The sequence below is a fragment of the Caenorhabditis elegans genome, chromosome I (assembly GCF_000002985.6).
Source record: "Caenorhabditis elegans chromosome I".
Classification (NCBI taxonomy): Eukaryota; Metazoa; Nematoda; class Chromadorea; order Rhabditida; family Rhabditidae; genus Caenorhabditis; species Caenorhabditis elegans.
In genome coordinates this window covers 332,520-348,427 of record NC_003279.8, presented here as the reverse complement: position 1 = coordinate 348,427, position 15,908 = coordinate 332,520, and the positions used below count along the sequence as shown (strand labels likewise).

The 15,908-nt window shown below is 34.8% G+C and overlaps 3 protein-coding genes across 4 annotated transcripts; 1 reads left to right on the top strand and 2 right to left on the bottom strand.

The window, feature by feature from the left end:
• The first annotated feature begins 3 nt into the window (after positions 1-3).
• mbtr-1 (Malignant brain tumor repeat protein 1) lies at positions 4-5,359 on the top strand. Of its 2 annotated transcripts, none has more exons than NM_001129070.2 (7): positions 4-123; positions 1,384-1,635; positions 1,686-1,867; positions 1,912-2,053; positions 2,598-3,407; positions 4,395-4,534; positions 4,779-5,359. In NM_001129070.2, exons 1-7 carry the CDS (start codon positions 64-66, stop codon positions 4,885-4,887), a joined length of 1,695 nt encoding a protein of 564 aa, NP_001122542.1. In that variant the 5' UTR covers positions 4-63; the 3' UTR covers positions 4,888-5,359. The 2 variants fall into 2 exon arrangements, with proteins under 2 accessions (NP_001122542.1, NP_001122543.1); NM_001129071.3 differs by lacking the exon at positions 4-123 and adding an exon at positions 1,278-1,335.
• Positions 71-959, bottom strand: Y48G1A.2 (Transposase). The gene is made up of 4 exons (NM_058320.5): positions 847-959; positions 722-798; positions 445-666; positions 71-386 (listed from the first exon to the last, which is right to left on the bottom strand). The coding sequence occupies exons 1-4, from the start codon at positions 851-853 to the stop codon at positions 279-281; spliced, it is 414 nt and encodes a 137-aa protein (NP_490721.1). The 5' UTR covers positions 854-959; the 3' UTR covers positions 71-278.
• A 5,223-nt stretch (positions 5,360-10,582) lies between the features above and the next one.
• On the bottom strand, positions 10,583-15,824 carry daf-25 (Dauer abnormal formation protein 25). Its single transcript, NM_058318.5, has 5 exons — positions 15,664-15,824; positions 15,479-15,582; positions 14,318-14,637; positions 12,285-12,719; positions 10,583-10,863 (listed from the first exon to the last, which is right to left on the bottom strand). Exons 1-5 carry the CDS (start codon positions 15,813-15,815, stop codon positions 10,708-10,710), a joined length of 1,167 nt encoding a protein of 388 aa, NP_490719.1. The 5' UTR covers positions 15,816-15,824; the 3' UTR covers positions 10,583-10,707.
• Positions 15,825-15,908: the final 84 nt, after the last annotated feature.

Here is a 15,908-nt window from a genome sequence, read left to right as displayed (position 1 = left end):
TGGAGGAGACCGCTGAGCGACACAAGCGCCACTTTTGAATCTATTTATATATTTCTTGTTTTAATGGAAAAATCGTCGTCGAATTTTATTCAAAATGGAAAAAGGGATCATGGCGGAAAATTGGTAAGATTTAATTGGTAAGGGCAGATTAAAACTATGAGAAATGTGCATTATATTGATATTTAGAGTGAGGGTATATGGGTTTCGAGAGTGAAAAATGGACACATGAATGATTATTTGTGTGAAAAATGAGTTTAAAAATATTAATTTGAATTAATTCATGCAGTTCGGAGCTGGGCGCCGGCTCCAGCGGCGGCCGCTTTGATTTCAGCGAGTATTTTTGCGTGATGAGTCTCCAAGAAGTGCACAACGTTTATGGCGATTGTCTGCAAGAAAATGGGGAATAATTAGATATTAAATTTGTCTGATTTTCTTTTAAAATACCTCCGCCGCCACTGCTATTTCATGGATTGCCGGGCTTCTTGGGTCGATGATTTCGCGCTTGACCAGCGCACTTTTTATCTTTTCATTGACGAAGCGACGACGATTGTATATCGCTTTACGGACAATGTCCGGCTTCTTTTCAAGACTGATCGCCAGTTTTTTCGCCTCGTCCCACGTGGATTCCTTTGTCATGTGGACGTACGGCTCCGAAGCTACTTGAAGCTAAAAAATAAAATTTTTAAATGAGTGAAATTTGAAATTAAGAACTTAAACCCACTCGTATAGAGTCCCGGAGAAGCTGCTCGCGAGCCCCGAGCTTCGATTCGGAGTTTGTTCGTGGACGGTGTGGGGTGGCTAAAATATTAGAAGATTAATGCAAATTATGCTTTAAAAAAAACCCACACTTCATAGTGCTTCTGGCGACCAGCCTCAGGCTCTCCGTCGTCTGGTCGAGCTACGGCTCTTGGAAAATCACACTGAAAGCTGAAAAATCGAGAAATATTGAGGAAAAAATCAAAAAATCGGATGATATAAATTCAAATTTGAATCACTCGGCGGCAAAATAAAAAAAAACAAAACAAACTACCGTACTTCGCGCCTACCGTATCATCAGTGGGAAAGTCTTGAAATTTAACCCATTGACTGTGAAATTTTAATATTCAAGTTTCAAACAAGTTTACTGTGAGTTTAAATCATTTTTTCGAAAAATTTAACGACAAAAAAACTGTAAAAATCTTTTAAAATGTTGATTTTCTTAAAATTTATATAAAGGCGCATGTGGTAATTAGTGTGTTGGGTCTCGACGCGATAACTACAGAAGCTTGGAACTTTTTAATTTAAACAATTTAAATAGATTTTTAATTAAAATCAATGAATTTTTCGAATAAAAAGGTAATTTTAAAAGCATTTTTATCGAAAAACATAATTTATTACTTTCAGCGTCAATATAATTACAAACTTGAAGAAGCAGAATACCGATATTTCACCGAAGAACGGCTATTCTATCGTCGAAGAAATCCAGTTGAGAAAATCGCCCAGCGGATTCCAAAGCCACAAATTGAAGGAACATTCACATGGTCAGATGAACTCCGATGTAATTATGATGGAAATACTCAATTTTTACCTGTCGAGGCGCTGGAGGGTTGTTTGCCGCTGGAAAAGCTAAATCAGCACCTAAAACCTGGATTTCGAGTTGGTTTTTCTTTTAAAAAACTTTAAAGCCATAATCTTAATGTTTTCAGCTAGAAGTAGTCGTCCGACCGTCTCTGGATCCTTCTATAACCACTAAATCTCCAGAAATCCGCTGGTTCGGCGAGGTGACTGCTGTCTGCGGCTTCTACGTGGCAATTAAATTTGTGGGGGAACTTAATAGAAGACCCTGCTGGTTTCATATGCTTTCAGAGGATATTTTCGATATTGGAAGGTTATTTTTCAACAAAATTTCCAAAAAAAAACGCGAAATTTCAGCGGTCTCAAGCAGGATCCAGCGATGAAATGGCTTCAATACAGGCCACTGAGCTTGCTGAAACCGATGCAATGCCCGAAATTTTGGCGACGTGGATCTACGCCTGCACCGCCCGTACCACGGCCAACAGAGGAGATTCTGGATGTGAGAAACCATGAAAATCCGGCCAAAATTATTTTCTGAGCGGAAAAACTGCCTGAAAATTGCTCAAAACTACTCATTTCTGGTTTTTTTCATGTTTTTTCTGGTGGAGAATGTGAAAAAAGGCGAAAAATCAACCATAAAAGAAACTTTAATTTTATCCAACAAAAAAAATTGAAATTTTTTTTTTTAAGAAACCCCATATTTTTTGCAAAAAAGTCCGTTTTTTTTAAAATAAATTTTTCGTCAAAAACCAAAAAAAAAACCCGAAAACCTAAGAAATACACCAAAAAAAAAATCAATTTTTGTCAAAAAACCTGAAAATCCGAAAAAAAAACTTTTAACTAAACCAGCAAAAAACCGAAAATATAAAAACGAATTTTTTTCAAAAAATGATTTATTCTTAAACAAACCAAAAATATCAACAAAAAAAATTCACCTAAAAACTTTAACAAAGCCTCAAAAAAACAACAAAAAAAATAATACTGAAAAAAAACTCCAAAAAACCCTTCTGATTTTCCCATTTCCTAAAAAAATTTTCCTGCAGGAATTTCAAGCCGAGCTGCACGAAAATCGAATCTCTGAGCCAAAAATCTTCGACCAACTCCGCCACCTTGCCCACCGCCCATCTCGTTTCCGGCTGAATCAACGCGTCGAGCTACTCAACTACTTGGAGCCAACAGAAATCCGTGTCGCACGGATCCTCAGGATCCTTGGCCGCCGTCTGATGGTCATGGTCACCGCTCAGGATTATCCCGAAGATCTTCCTTCCGTAGAGGCCAAAGATCGGCAGGTTCAGCATGAAAACGTCGAGTTTTGGGTGGATGAGTCGAGCTTCTTCCTGTTTCCAGTCGGATTTGCAATGATTAATGGATTACGGACTAAGGCTACGGAAGGTTATTTGGAACATTCCAGACGGATCGCAGAAGGTTCTGGAAGTTATCATAAAGATGACGTCACTTTCGAGCAACTTTTTGCTGGGAAACCTGACATTTCAGCTGAAAAATTAAATTTATTAAAAGTCGGCCAAAAATTTGAACTTTTGGATCCACTCAGCGACCTACGCCAGTCATTTTGCGTCGCAACAATTCGAAAAATATGCAAAACGCCTGGATTTTTAATTATTTCACCTGATGAGACAGAATCGGACGATGAATCCTTCCCAATTCATATTGATAATCATTTTATGCATCCTGTCGGCTATGCTGAGAAGTTCGGAATCAAGCTGGATCGGCTTGCAGGCACTGAGCCCGGGAAATTCAAGTGGGAAGGGTATTTGAAGGAGAAGCAGGCGGAAAAAATTCCTGATGAGATGCTTAGGCCGTTGCCGAGCAAGGAGAGAAGGCACATGTTTGAGGTGCTTTTTTGAAGGAAAAAAAAACGCTTTTTAACCAAAAAATTGATTGAACCAAAAAAATTATGTAATTTAAAATTCCAAAAAAAGTTTTTTTTTTCAAAAAATAAGAAAAAAAAATCTGGGATTTTTCAGCGTTGTTCAATTTTTATTTTTATTTTTTTTTATAAATTAGACGAATTTTATTGGAAAAATAAATCTGATTTTTATAGTTTTTTTTTAATTTGAAAAATACGAATTCTATCACGGCAGCTCAAAATTCTGAAAATGCGTACTACACAACATATTTGACGCGCAAAGTATCTCGTAGCGAAAACTACAGTAATTCCTGAAATGACTACGGTACCGTCGATTTATGGGCTCAATTTTTAAAATTAATTGAAATGAAGAAAATAATACGAAAAATAAAGTCATTTAAATAACTGAACCCGTAAATCGACACAAGCGCTACAGTAGTCATCTAAAGAATTACTGTAGTTTCGCTACGAGATATTTTGCGCGTCAAATATATTGGGCAGTACGCATTCTCAGAATTTTGAGTTGCCGTGATAGAATTCGTATTTTTCAAATTAAAAAAAAAAACTATAAAAATCAGATTTCTTTTTCCAATAAAAAAATTTTTTATTTTTCAAAAAAATCCATATAATTCGGAGATTTATACAAGTTTTTAAAATAAAAAGTATATTAAAATTTGAAATTTGAAATTTTTTAATTTTCTCTTGAAAAACACTTGAAAAATTATTATTTTTAAACTTTTTTTTGGAAGAAATAATTAGAAAAATAATTTCCTTAAATTTTAAAAGAAAACAATTAATTTTTTTCGATTCAAATTTTCTTTGATTGTGAGTCGGAAAAAATATTGAGAACATTTTTTTCAAGTTTTTTTGCACTTTTGCGTTTTTTTGGAATTTTAAAATTAAAAAAAAAACGTTTCAATAAAAATTTTTTCCTAAAAAAAATGGTTTTGAAAAAAAAAACAATATTTTTCAGTTCGGTCGTGTCCTTGAAGCCGTCGGCCAAAACGAGACCTACTGGATATCACCGGCCTCCGTCGAAGAAGTACACGGTAGAACGGTGCTCATCGAGTTTCAGGGATGGGATTCCGAATTTTCCGAGCTTTATGATATGGAGTAAGGGGTGTCTGAAAAAAATTGAAAAAAAAACAAAATGAACTGTTCTAAAAGCATTTTCAGAAAAAAAAATTAGTTGAAAAAACAAAAAAAATTCGAAAAAATTGTTTTTCAACAAGAACAACAGTTTTGAACACTAAAAACCAAAAAACAAATTTTTATTTCGCCGTCTAGTCACAACGTGGCCGCGAAAAAACAAAAATCGGCCACCGATTTTTTTCGCGGCCACGAACATTTTTTGCAGCTCCCACGATCTACTTCCAGCCGGTTGGTGCGAATTCTTCAATTTCAAACTTCGACATCCCGTACTTCCAGTGAACGATCCGAACGCCGAAAACGGAGAATACGATTGAATTTTAAATATTTTATCGATTTTACATACCCTATAATTTTTTACTGAAAATTTCCGTTTTTTCCTGTAATTTTGTTTTTTTTTTGAGGTTTTCTTGTACTGATTTTTAAATTTCCCAAACACTGTTTCATGTAACTCTGGCTGTGTAATTATTCGATTTTCGTGATCCTGGAACGATCGTAACTTTATCAGATACCGTGCCCACCTTTAGTTTTGATTTACCGTACAATCGAAAAATGGAAGTAAATAACTTCATAATTTTCTTCTGAATATTGAAAAAGGACAATTTTTTTAGGGTTCGGATATCAATTTTTAGTCCTCTTCTACCAATAAAATGAACCATTTTAGAGGAGTTTCAAAATTGTGAATTTTTGCCATAAATTGCCCATTTTTGCCACTTTTTTATAGTTTTTGATAGGTTAAACCTAGATTTTCTAAATTCAGCATATTTACATGAATTAAATACCCGTTTTCAATAAAATTGGACAACTTTTTATTTTTTAGGAGACGCGCATCTGCGTACAAGGCATTTTAATTGACGCGCAAAACATTTAATTGAGCGGCAGCGACTGCAATTTCAAATCAGTAGACGGCGCTGTTAAAGCTGTTAATTTTCGAGAGTTGGTATTTTAATCGATTGATTGATGAAAAACTATTTTTATGATATAAAAGTGTTAAAAATTGATTTTAAAACGATAATTTGCAAGATTCCAGACCTACCACAAACATTTTTTTTTGATCTTCTCCTTTTAAATTTCGATTCGTCCCTCTCTCATTCAACGCGGCATTTTTTCGCTCAAAGTGAAGAATTGTTTTCAATTTTCAGTCATTCTTTCCAATGGGTGACTTGGAGTACTGCTGCTTTTTTTTTCACAGCATGCATTTTCAGATTTTTTCTTTTCGAGTTGCAATTTGACATATGCTCCACCGCAAAATTTCGCGATTTTTAATCGATTTTAATATAAAAGTATAGTACCCGGTTTCGAAACGGCGCAAGTTTTTCTGAAAAGCGAAAAGGTGTTCGCGTTTAAGAGGAGTACTGTAATTACAAACTTTCGTTTCTTTTATTTTTTCGATGTGTTAAAAGCCGGCAACAAAAATCAAATTTTTTTTTAATTTGAAGGCGCACACTTTTTTGCATTTGTCAAAAAAATGTGTCGTGTAACATTACGAAAATTGAGCCCGTAAATCGACACAAACGCTACAGTAGTCATTCAAATTATTACTGTAGTTTTCGTTACAAGATATTCTGCGCGTCATATATGTTGCGCAATACGCATTATCAAAATTTTGTTATGGTCCCGTAATAGTACTGTAGCAATTTTGTAGGATTACTGTAGTTCAAAAAAAAAATAATTTTTTGGGTTAGTGTGCTGGACTAGTGAAATATTAATGAGGGTTCTGAGTGGAATTTCGCCGTTTTTTTGAAATTTCTGAAAAATCGAAAAATTACCAAAAACTCTTGAAAAGTACTGGTTGAAAGGTTTCAAGAGAAGTTTAAAATTAGTTACACAATTTTATATAAACCCGTGGGAGCAGATGCCTTGCAATCGACTGGAAAATTAATATAAATAAGATCGCGAGAGCATTTGTCTCCGTTTTTCTAAATACTAATTGTTTGTTTTTTTGCTAAGCGTTTTCCGTTTATGTTTTTTGTAAATGGTTCCATTTAAAAAATCAGATATAAATATTTTTCAATTTCAGATGCGTTGGACACTCCACCACATGTTGGTTGGACGGATGGTCAGATGGACTGTTTGACGGAGGTTGGACGGAAGGATGACATCAACGACGACTCGTAGAGCAAAAAGGAGATTCATAGTAAGGTAATTGATTTGAAAATTAAGCCGTGGGCTTCTTGAGCTTCTTGGGGCCCGCGGGCTTTTTTGTTGTTATTGTGCGACAACGTGGCGTTACCGCCGTTTTCAGTCGCTCGGCTGGAGTATTCCTCCACCCAGCTCGAAGGGTTTGTTGGCCAGCTCAAGGGCGCGGGCGGCCTCCTTTGAGGACGTCCACAGATTTTCTTTGTGGATAGGGTGTGATCTACCACAGGTATTGTGATCTACCACAGGTATTTGGTATTGATGTAAGCCTCCCTCTTTGTCCCCACAACCACATGACCCGATGAGAGTTCCTTCGATTCTTTTTAAAAGATTAAAAGATTAAAGGACGATCCATTCTTCAAGTGCTATGTACTGCTGATCTGGGAGTCAGGTACACTGCCTGGTGGTGCTCCCCTTGGCCAATAATATAAGCCATGTCCTAGCCGGGGACTGTGGCCGATAAACCAGTCGTGGATTGCTCCACTTCCCAATAGGGAATCTTTATACATCCGATAAATTCGAATATGTTTATATTCTGAATCGGATCTTTTTGCTCGATCATGATTGGTGTTCTGTATTCACTTATGATACGTTCGGCTGCGTACATTGGCCAAGAGTGTTCTAGTAAGAGAATTTCATTTAGAATATGAACAATTTGGGTAATTGGAAAGTGTCTTCGGGAATCTTTATACATCCGATAAATTCGAATATGTTTATATTCTGAGTTGGATCTTTTTCTCGGGCATAATTGGTGTTCTGTATTCACTTATGATACGTTCGGCTGCGTACATTGGCCAAGAGTGTTCTAGTAAGAGAATTTCATTTAGAATATGAACAATTTGGGTAATTGGAAAGTGTCTTCGGGAATCTTTATACATCCGATAAATTCGAATATGTTTATATTCTGAGTAGGATCTTTTTCCCGGGCATAATTGGTGTTCTGTATTCACTTATGATACGTTCGGCTGCGTACATTGGCCAAGAGTGTTCTAGTAAGAGAATTTCATTTAGAATATGAACAATTTGGGTAATTGGAAAGTGTCTTCGGGAATCTTTATACATCCGTTAAATTCGAATATGTTTATATTCTGAGTAGGATCTTTTTCTCGGGCATAATTGGTGTTCTGTATTCACTTATGATACGTTCGGCTGCGTACATTGGCCAAGAGTGTTCTAGTAAGAGAATTTCATTTAGAATATGAACAATTTGGGTAATTGGAAAGTGTCTTCGGGAATCTTTATACATTCGATAAATTCGACTATGTTTATATTCTGAGTAGGATCTTTTTCTCGGGCATAATTGGTGTTCTGTATTCACTTATGATACGTTCGGCTGCGTACATTGGCCAAGAGTGTTCTAGTAAGAGAATTTCATTCAGAATATGAACAATTTGGGTAATTGGAAAGTGTCTTCGGGAATCTTTATACATCCGGTAAATTCGAATATGTTTTTATTCTGAGTTGGATCTTTTTCTCGGGCATAATTGGTGTTCTGTATTCACTTATGATACGTTAGGCTGCGTACATTGGCCAAGAGTGTTCTAGTAAGAGAATTTCATTTAGAATATGAACAATTTGGGTAATTGGAAAGTGTCTTCGGGAATCTTTATACATCCGATAAATTTGACTATGTTTATATTCTGAGTAGGATCTTTTTCTCGGGCATAATTGGTGTTCTGTATTCACTTATGATACGTTCGGCTGCGTACATTGGCCAAGAGTGTTCTAGTAAGAGAATTTCATTTAGAATATGAACAATTTGGGTAATTGGAAAGTGTCTTCGGGAATCTTTATACATCCGATAAATTCGAATATGTTTATATTCTGAGTAGGATCTTTTTCCCGGGCATAATTGGTGTTCTGTATTCACTTATGATACGTTCGGCTGCGTACATTGGCCAAGAGTGTTCTAGTAAGAGAATTTCATTTAGAATATGAACAATTTGGGTAATTGGAAAGTGTCTTCGGGAATCTTTATACATCCGTTAAATTCGAATATGTTTATATTCTGAGTAGGATCTTTTTCTCGGGCATAATTGGTGTTCTGTATTCACTTATGATACGTTCGGCTGCGTACATTGGCCAAGAGTGTTCTAGTAAGAGAATTTCATTTAGAATATGAACAATTTGGGTAATTGGAAAGTGTCTTCGGGAATCTTTATACATCCGATAAATTCGACTATGTTTATATTCTGAGTAGGATCTTTTTCTCGGGCATAATTGGTGTTCTGTATTCACTTATGATACGTTCGGCTGCGTACATTGGCCAAGAGTGTTCTAGTAAGAGAATTTCATTTAGAATATGAACAATTTGGGTAATTGGAAAGTGTCTTCGGGAATCTTTATACATCCAATAAATTTAACTATGTTTATATTCTGAGTAGGATCTTTTTCTCGGGCATAATTGGTGTTCTGTATTCACTTATGATACGTTCGGCTGCGTACATTGGCCAAGAGTGTTCTAGTAAGAGAATTTCATTTAGAATATGAACAATTTGGGTAATTGGAAAGTGTCTTCGGGAATCTTTATACATCCGATAAATTCGACTATGTTTATATTCTGAGTAGGATCTTTTTCTCGGGCATAATTGGTGTTCTGTATTCACTTATGATACGTTCGGCTGCGTACATTGGCCAAGAGTGTTCTAGTAAGAGAATTTCATTTAGAATATGAACAATTTGGGTAATTGGAAAGTGTCTTCGGGAATCTTTATACATCCAATAAATTTAACTATGTTTATATTCTGAGTAGGATCTTTTTCTCGGGCATAATTGGTGTTCTGTATTCACTTATGATACGTTCGGCTGCGTACATTGGCCAAGAGTGTTCTAGTAAAAGAATTTCATTTAGAATATGAACAATTTGGGTAATTGGAAAGTGTCTTCGGGAATCTTTATACATCCGATAAATTTGACTATGTTTATATTCTGAGTAGGATCTTTTTCTCGGGCATAATTGGTGTTCTGTATTCACTTATGATACGTTCGGCTGCGTACATTGGCCAAGAGCGTTCTAGTAAGAGAATTTGATTTAGAATATGAACAATTTGGGTAATTGGAAAGTGTCTTCGGGAATCTTTATACATCCGATAAATTTGACTATGTTTATATTCTGAGTAGGATCTTTTTCTCGGGCATAATTGGTGTTCTGTATTCTCTTATTATTCGTTCGGCAGCGTACAGTGGCTAAGAGTGTTCCAGTAAAGAAATATTTCCTAGAATTTAAGCAGTTTGGGAATCACACTAAGGAAACTAAAATAATTCTGATACACAGAAATTAAAATAATTATGATACACTTGGGTCCGTTCATATTCTAAGTCGGATTTTTTTGCTCGAACATGATTAGTTTACTCTATTCTCTTAAAAAAATTTTTTTTCGTTCTTCTGGATTTTAAAAATCCGTTAAAAAAACGAAAAAACTTTTGTTTTTAGACTTTTCAAGTATTTATCAGATATTGTAGAACTATGTCTACTTTGTTGTATCATTAGACAACTAAAATGAACCATTTTAGAGGGGTTAAAAAATTTCGAATTTTCGCCACTTTTTATAGTTTTCTTTTTTATAGTATTCGGAGATCAATTTTGAGGGCAAAAAAAATAATTTTTTGATTTGAAAATGTTTTACCAGTTGTCTTTACAAATGAGAATATTGAATTTCTTGGGTTCCTGATTTTTTCATTTTTGTCGATTTACGAGATTTGTGTCGATTTACGAAATGTCGAAATTTTTAATCTTTATTGGATACTCTTTCCGTTTTTCAACGAGTTTCCATCATCAGTTTTTGACGAAGTGGTTTTTTGAAAAGGTTTTTAGATTAATTTTTGGATTCCATATTTCTTAATGCATGTTTTAGTGAATTTTTGTTCAAGGAATGACTTCAAAAATGAATTTATGAAAATGAAATTAAAAGTTCGTGCAATGAGATGAAGCCGAAATATACATTAAAAATAAATAAATTCCAGAAAAAAAGTATATTGAGATCGAAATATCGGCACTTCTACACGTCGATTTTGGCGATTTGAGCCTGAATATCGTCCAGCGACATGGCGGTCTCGTCGGTGGGCGACACTTCTTGTCGCGTTTTCAGAAATGAGCACACTTTTTTGTGAATTGGCCAGTCGAATTTTTGGCATTCTTGGGAACAGTAGGCGAGCTGTAAAAATTGTTGGAATTTAAAAAACGTTTACTAGAGTTAAAAAATGTGTTGCCTGAAATTTTTAAACTCTTTTCCATTTTATCAAAATTTGGAAATTGTTTGCAATTTATAATGAGAATTGAGTTTTTTTTCACTTTTTAGCTATTCTGTTGTTGAAAAATTGGATATTTTTCAGAAAAAATTCTTTAATCGATATTTTGAGGCACCACATTTTCAAGATCTGGCGGAATTCCGGATCTCCGTTTTCCGGATCTACCATTTCCGGATCTGGCACCGTGCCAACTCTTAAAACGCTATTTTTCTCGGAGAAAAACGTGATAACGATGCTCCGTTGTTACGCGTCGCGTGTTGTTAAGCGTTTCTTCTAGAAGAAATTTTCAAAAAACAACGTGCGTCGAGTGAACAAAAAAGCGTTTTGTGCGTTGGCACGGTGCCAGATCCGGAAAACGTAGATCCGGAAATGGTAGATCCGGAAAACGTAGATCCGGAATTTCACCAGATCTTGAAAACGTTGTGCCTCGATATTTTCAGATATAGTTTTTAATTTTCAAATACAGCATATTATAGAAAACTTTTTTTAATAAAGGAAAAACAGGAAATTCAAAAAAATTGAACCTCGACACTTAAAATTTTGAAAAATTGGAAAAAGTATCAGAAATTAATTTTGACTAATACATTTACAGACAAAATGTTCTTTTTTCGATATTTACAGAATGTCTAGAATTTATTTTTGTTTTTTGAAGTTTTTTCCCGGATTTTCAAAGAGTATTTTACGGGAATTTTCTACAGAATGAATTTTTTTAAAAAGTTTTAATAATTCTTTTTTTTAATTTAAAGAATCTTTAAAGAATTGTTAGAGCTGCCAAATTTTGTAAATTAAAAACGAACTGAAATTTTGAAAACTTTCAATTTTTATTCGAGTTTCTCGGCATTTGGCTCTTGCTTCTTGCCCAAGTTTAGCCCAAAAAATGTTAACTTGGATCAGAAGCTGTCTAAACTTGGGCAAAAGTTAGGCAAGACTTTGGCAAAACTTGGATTCAAGCTTTACCAAAGTCTAACCCAAGTTTCACCCAACTCTTGCCAAACTTTGGCCCAAATTTGAAACGAAATAAGAAAAGTTTGGGCCAAAGTTTGGCAAGAGTTGGGTGAAACTTGGGTTAGACCTTGGTAAAGCTTGAATCCAAGTTTTGCCAAAGTTTTGTCTAACTTTTGCCCAAGTTTAGACAGCTTCAAGTTAATATTTTTTGGGCTAAACTTGGGCAAGAAGCTAGAGCCAAATGCCGAGTTTGTGGGAAAATTCATAAAATGTAACGGAATAAAATTTTTTCCATATTTTTAAAATTTGGAATTGATTATTTCCCAAATTCGAGCTTTATTAAATTATTAAATAATTATTTTTAACCCTAAAAACTCCATACTTTGCACTGTGTGCACCGTTTCTTGGCTCCAGGATGTCCGCAAACCGAGCAAAACTGGCAGACCGCAGCGATTCGTTGTCCGAAAAGTGCCTGAACAATGTATTCATAGGCACTTGGTCGTTCACCAATTTGACTTTTTTGCAGTGCTTTTTGTAGAGTATCATGAAGTAATGAATGTTTATACGGGAACGAAGCAACCGCATTTCTCAGCATCACGTCAAGTGCTCGCCTAGTTTCATCGCCCTCTTGCCACGTGGAAATCAGTTTTGCGTACTGTAGAGACGCTTCTTCTGGCGACTTTTCCTTGTTCGACTCCACGAATTTCGAGGTTTCACGCATTGAAAATAGAATTAGCCAAAGCTTGAGCGACATTATTTCATTGCTTTCCTTACATCGAAGCTGTTTCTCGAAGACACGATCGATGACGTAGAGGATCTGGAAAATGGGTGGTTTTTGCTTTGAAAAAAAAATATAAAAAAATAGTGTCCGTTTGTTAAGTAGTGACGTCATAGTTTACAAAGGCAAGGCGTTTTCGGCTGATGGAGGGATATTAGTTTGGGCTTAGTAGTGGGATATGGTCGGGGTACTGTAGTAGTACTGTAGGAGTACTGTAGGAGTACGGTAGGATTACTGTAGTTTAGGAAAAATTGTGTTTTAGTCTTTTGAAGAGATATAGGTTTGGGGTTAGTAGTGGGATATGGTGGGGGTACTGTAGTAGTACTGTAGGAGTACGGTAGGATTACTGTAGTTTAGGAAAAATTGTGTTTTAGTCTTTTGAAGAGATATAGGTTTGGGGTTAGTAGTGGGATATGGTCGGGGTACTGTAGTAGTACTGTAGAGGTACTGTAGGAGTACTGTACATATTTTGGCGGGAAATTCGAATTTTAATTTTTTGAAAACATTTTGGCGGGAATTCAAATTTGAATTTTTTGAAAACATTATTCTGGATTGTTCTAGAACCTTTTGGAAATTTCGAGAAAATTCTGAAATATTCTAGAACCTTCTGAAAATTTCGAGAAAATTCTGTAATGTTCTAGAACCTTTTGGAAATTTCGAGAAAATTCTGTAATGTTCTAGAACCTTTTGGAAATTTCGAGAAAATTCTGAAATATTCTAGAACCTTCTGAAAATTTCGAGAAAATTCTGAAATGTTCTAGAACCTTTTGGAAATTTCGAGAAAATTCTGAAATATTCTAGAACCTTCTGAAAATTTCGAGAAAATTCTGGAATGTTCTAGAACCTTCTGGAAATTTCGAGAAAATTATGTAATGTTCTAGAACCTTTTGGAAATTTCGAGAAAATTCTGAACTATTCTAGAACCTTCTGAAAATTTCGAGAAAATTCTGGAATGTTCTAGAACCTTCTGAAAATTTCGAGAAAATTCTGAAATGTTCTAGAACCTTTTGGAAATTTCGAGAAAATTCTGAAATATTCTAGAACCTTCTGAAAATTTCGAGAAAATTCTGGTTTATTATAACAAAAAGAACACAATTTTTACATTTTTTTTGGGTTTTCGGTTTATTTTAATCTCGAAAAACATTTAACATCAAAAGTTTTTTTTTTAATTTCTAGTTTTTAACAAATTCAGAAATTCGAAAAAATCGATCTGAAAACTACTGATACCTAATTCGATTCAATTTTTAAATTCTGAAAAATTTCAAAAATTTATTTTAATAAAAGTTTTTTTAGTTTCGAATATTTTCGCATTTTCAAACATTTTTTCACAGAAAGAATCATTTCTGAAAATATTTTGAAAAAATCAATTTTTAGGCAAAATTCAGGAAGAGATCTCAAATTTGAAAAACGATGAGAAAAACCGAGAAAAAGTGAAAAATTTTGATTACTAAAAGTTTTTATTTGGTATAACTTTTTTGTTTTGAAATTAAAAAGAATGCTTTATTAAATTTTTTAAAAAACTTTTTGGATTTTTTTGAAAATAAGAATGAACAAAAATGCGCATCTTGAAAAAGCTTAAGGAAATTTCTCAAATTTTCAGATTTTTCGTTTTTTTTCCAAACTACACAGCTATGTACCTTTTTCTTATACTTCAACGAATCGGGATATTTACTGAATCGAAAAATAATCTTAACAGGATGAATCTCATGTGATCCACACAATGAATGAATAAATACAGCCAGCTCATCCGGATATTCCTCAGCTCCTTCATATTTTCCATTCACTTTTGGCCGCAAAAGATCTTCGATCACATCAATTGTTATATGATTATTGATAATTGCCACACACTCGTGATGACCCACAAATGCCGCCAGTTCAGAGGCGGTTTTTCCGATTCCATTCACCAAATACATACGGGCTCCGGAGTCCATTAGCAGGCGGCATACGTCCTGTTTTCCTGCAAACGTTTGACAATTTTGCTTTGAAAAAAAAAGTTTGCGCGTCAAATATGGTGTATTCGAATTTTTTTTTTGGAAAAACTAAGAAAGTAGTAATACGTTAACGCAAAATTCTGAGAATGTGTATTGAGCATATTTGACGCGCAAAATATCTCGTAGCGAAAACTACAGTAATTCATTAAATGACTACGGTAGCGCTTGTGGTGATTTACGGGCTCGATTTTTTTGAAATTAATGATTTTTAATAACGAGCCCGTAAATCGACACAAGCGTTACCGTAGTCATTTAATGAATTACTGTAGTTTTCGCTACGAGATATTTTGCGCGTCAAATATGTTGACCAGTACGCATTTTCAGAATTTTGTGTTCCGGTAATATTTCGAATTGAAATTTGAATTTTTGAGCTTGAAAACGATCAAAAAAAGAAAATAGAACTTTACGAGGATTTTAAATAAAAATTTAACATTTGCGCGTAAAATATAGTGTATTGGTTTTTTTTTTTTCAAATATTGGGGTTCAGCCTAAAAATATTGTAAAAACGGAAAAAAGTTTCAAAAATTTGAATTTGCGCGTCAAATGTGTTGTATTTGGTGCAAAAAAAAATTGCGAATATTGGGTCTCACCGCGAAAACCATAAAATTTCGATGACTTTTCGCTAAATTGAATTTCAGATCAAAAATACGTGATTTGGGTCTAATTTTCCACGATTTTTCACTTAAAAGTTTGTTGTTAGCATAAAAATCGATTTTTTCGGAATTTTTTTTTACTTTTCAACGGTAAAAAACCAGAATTTGCATCAAATTTGACGCAAAAAATTTTTTTAAAAAATTTTTGCCCTACCTGATAAGGCGGCAAACATGAGTGGAGTGTACAGAGTTCCATCGGTTTTATCATTCACATCACATTTCAGCTCAATCGCTTTCTCGACCAACGTAAGATTTCCTCTGAAATTCAACGGATTACGGTATGTACCTTTAAACAATCTGCGAGGATACAGTAACCGTCGCCGCTTTAAAGGTGCATACCTATACGCGGCAGCTGCCAGCACACTCATTCCACTGGGATCCCGTTGAGCGGCTTGTTCCTTCGTTTTCAGCAGTGCCAGCGCTGCTTCAGTGTCATTTTTGTCGATTGCCTCGAAAAGCGGCGATTTGGGAGCTTCTTCCGTTGTCGTCATTTCTGCAGAAAACGGGAATTTTTTAATAATGTCGTGGCGAGATCCAAGGTTTGAGAAAATTGGAAAAATTTATGAGTAATATACAATTTTTTG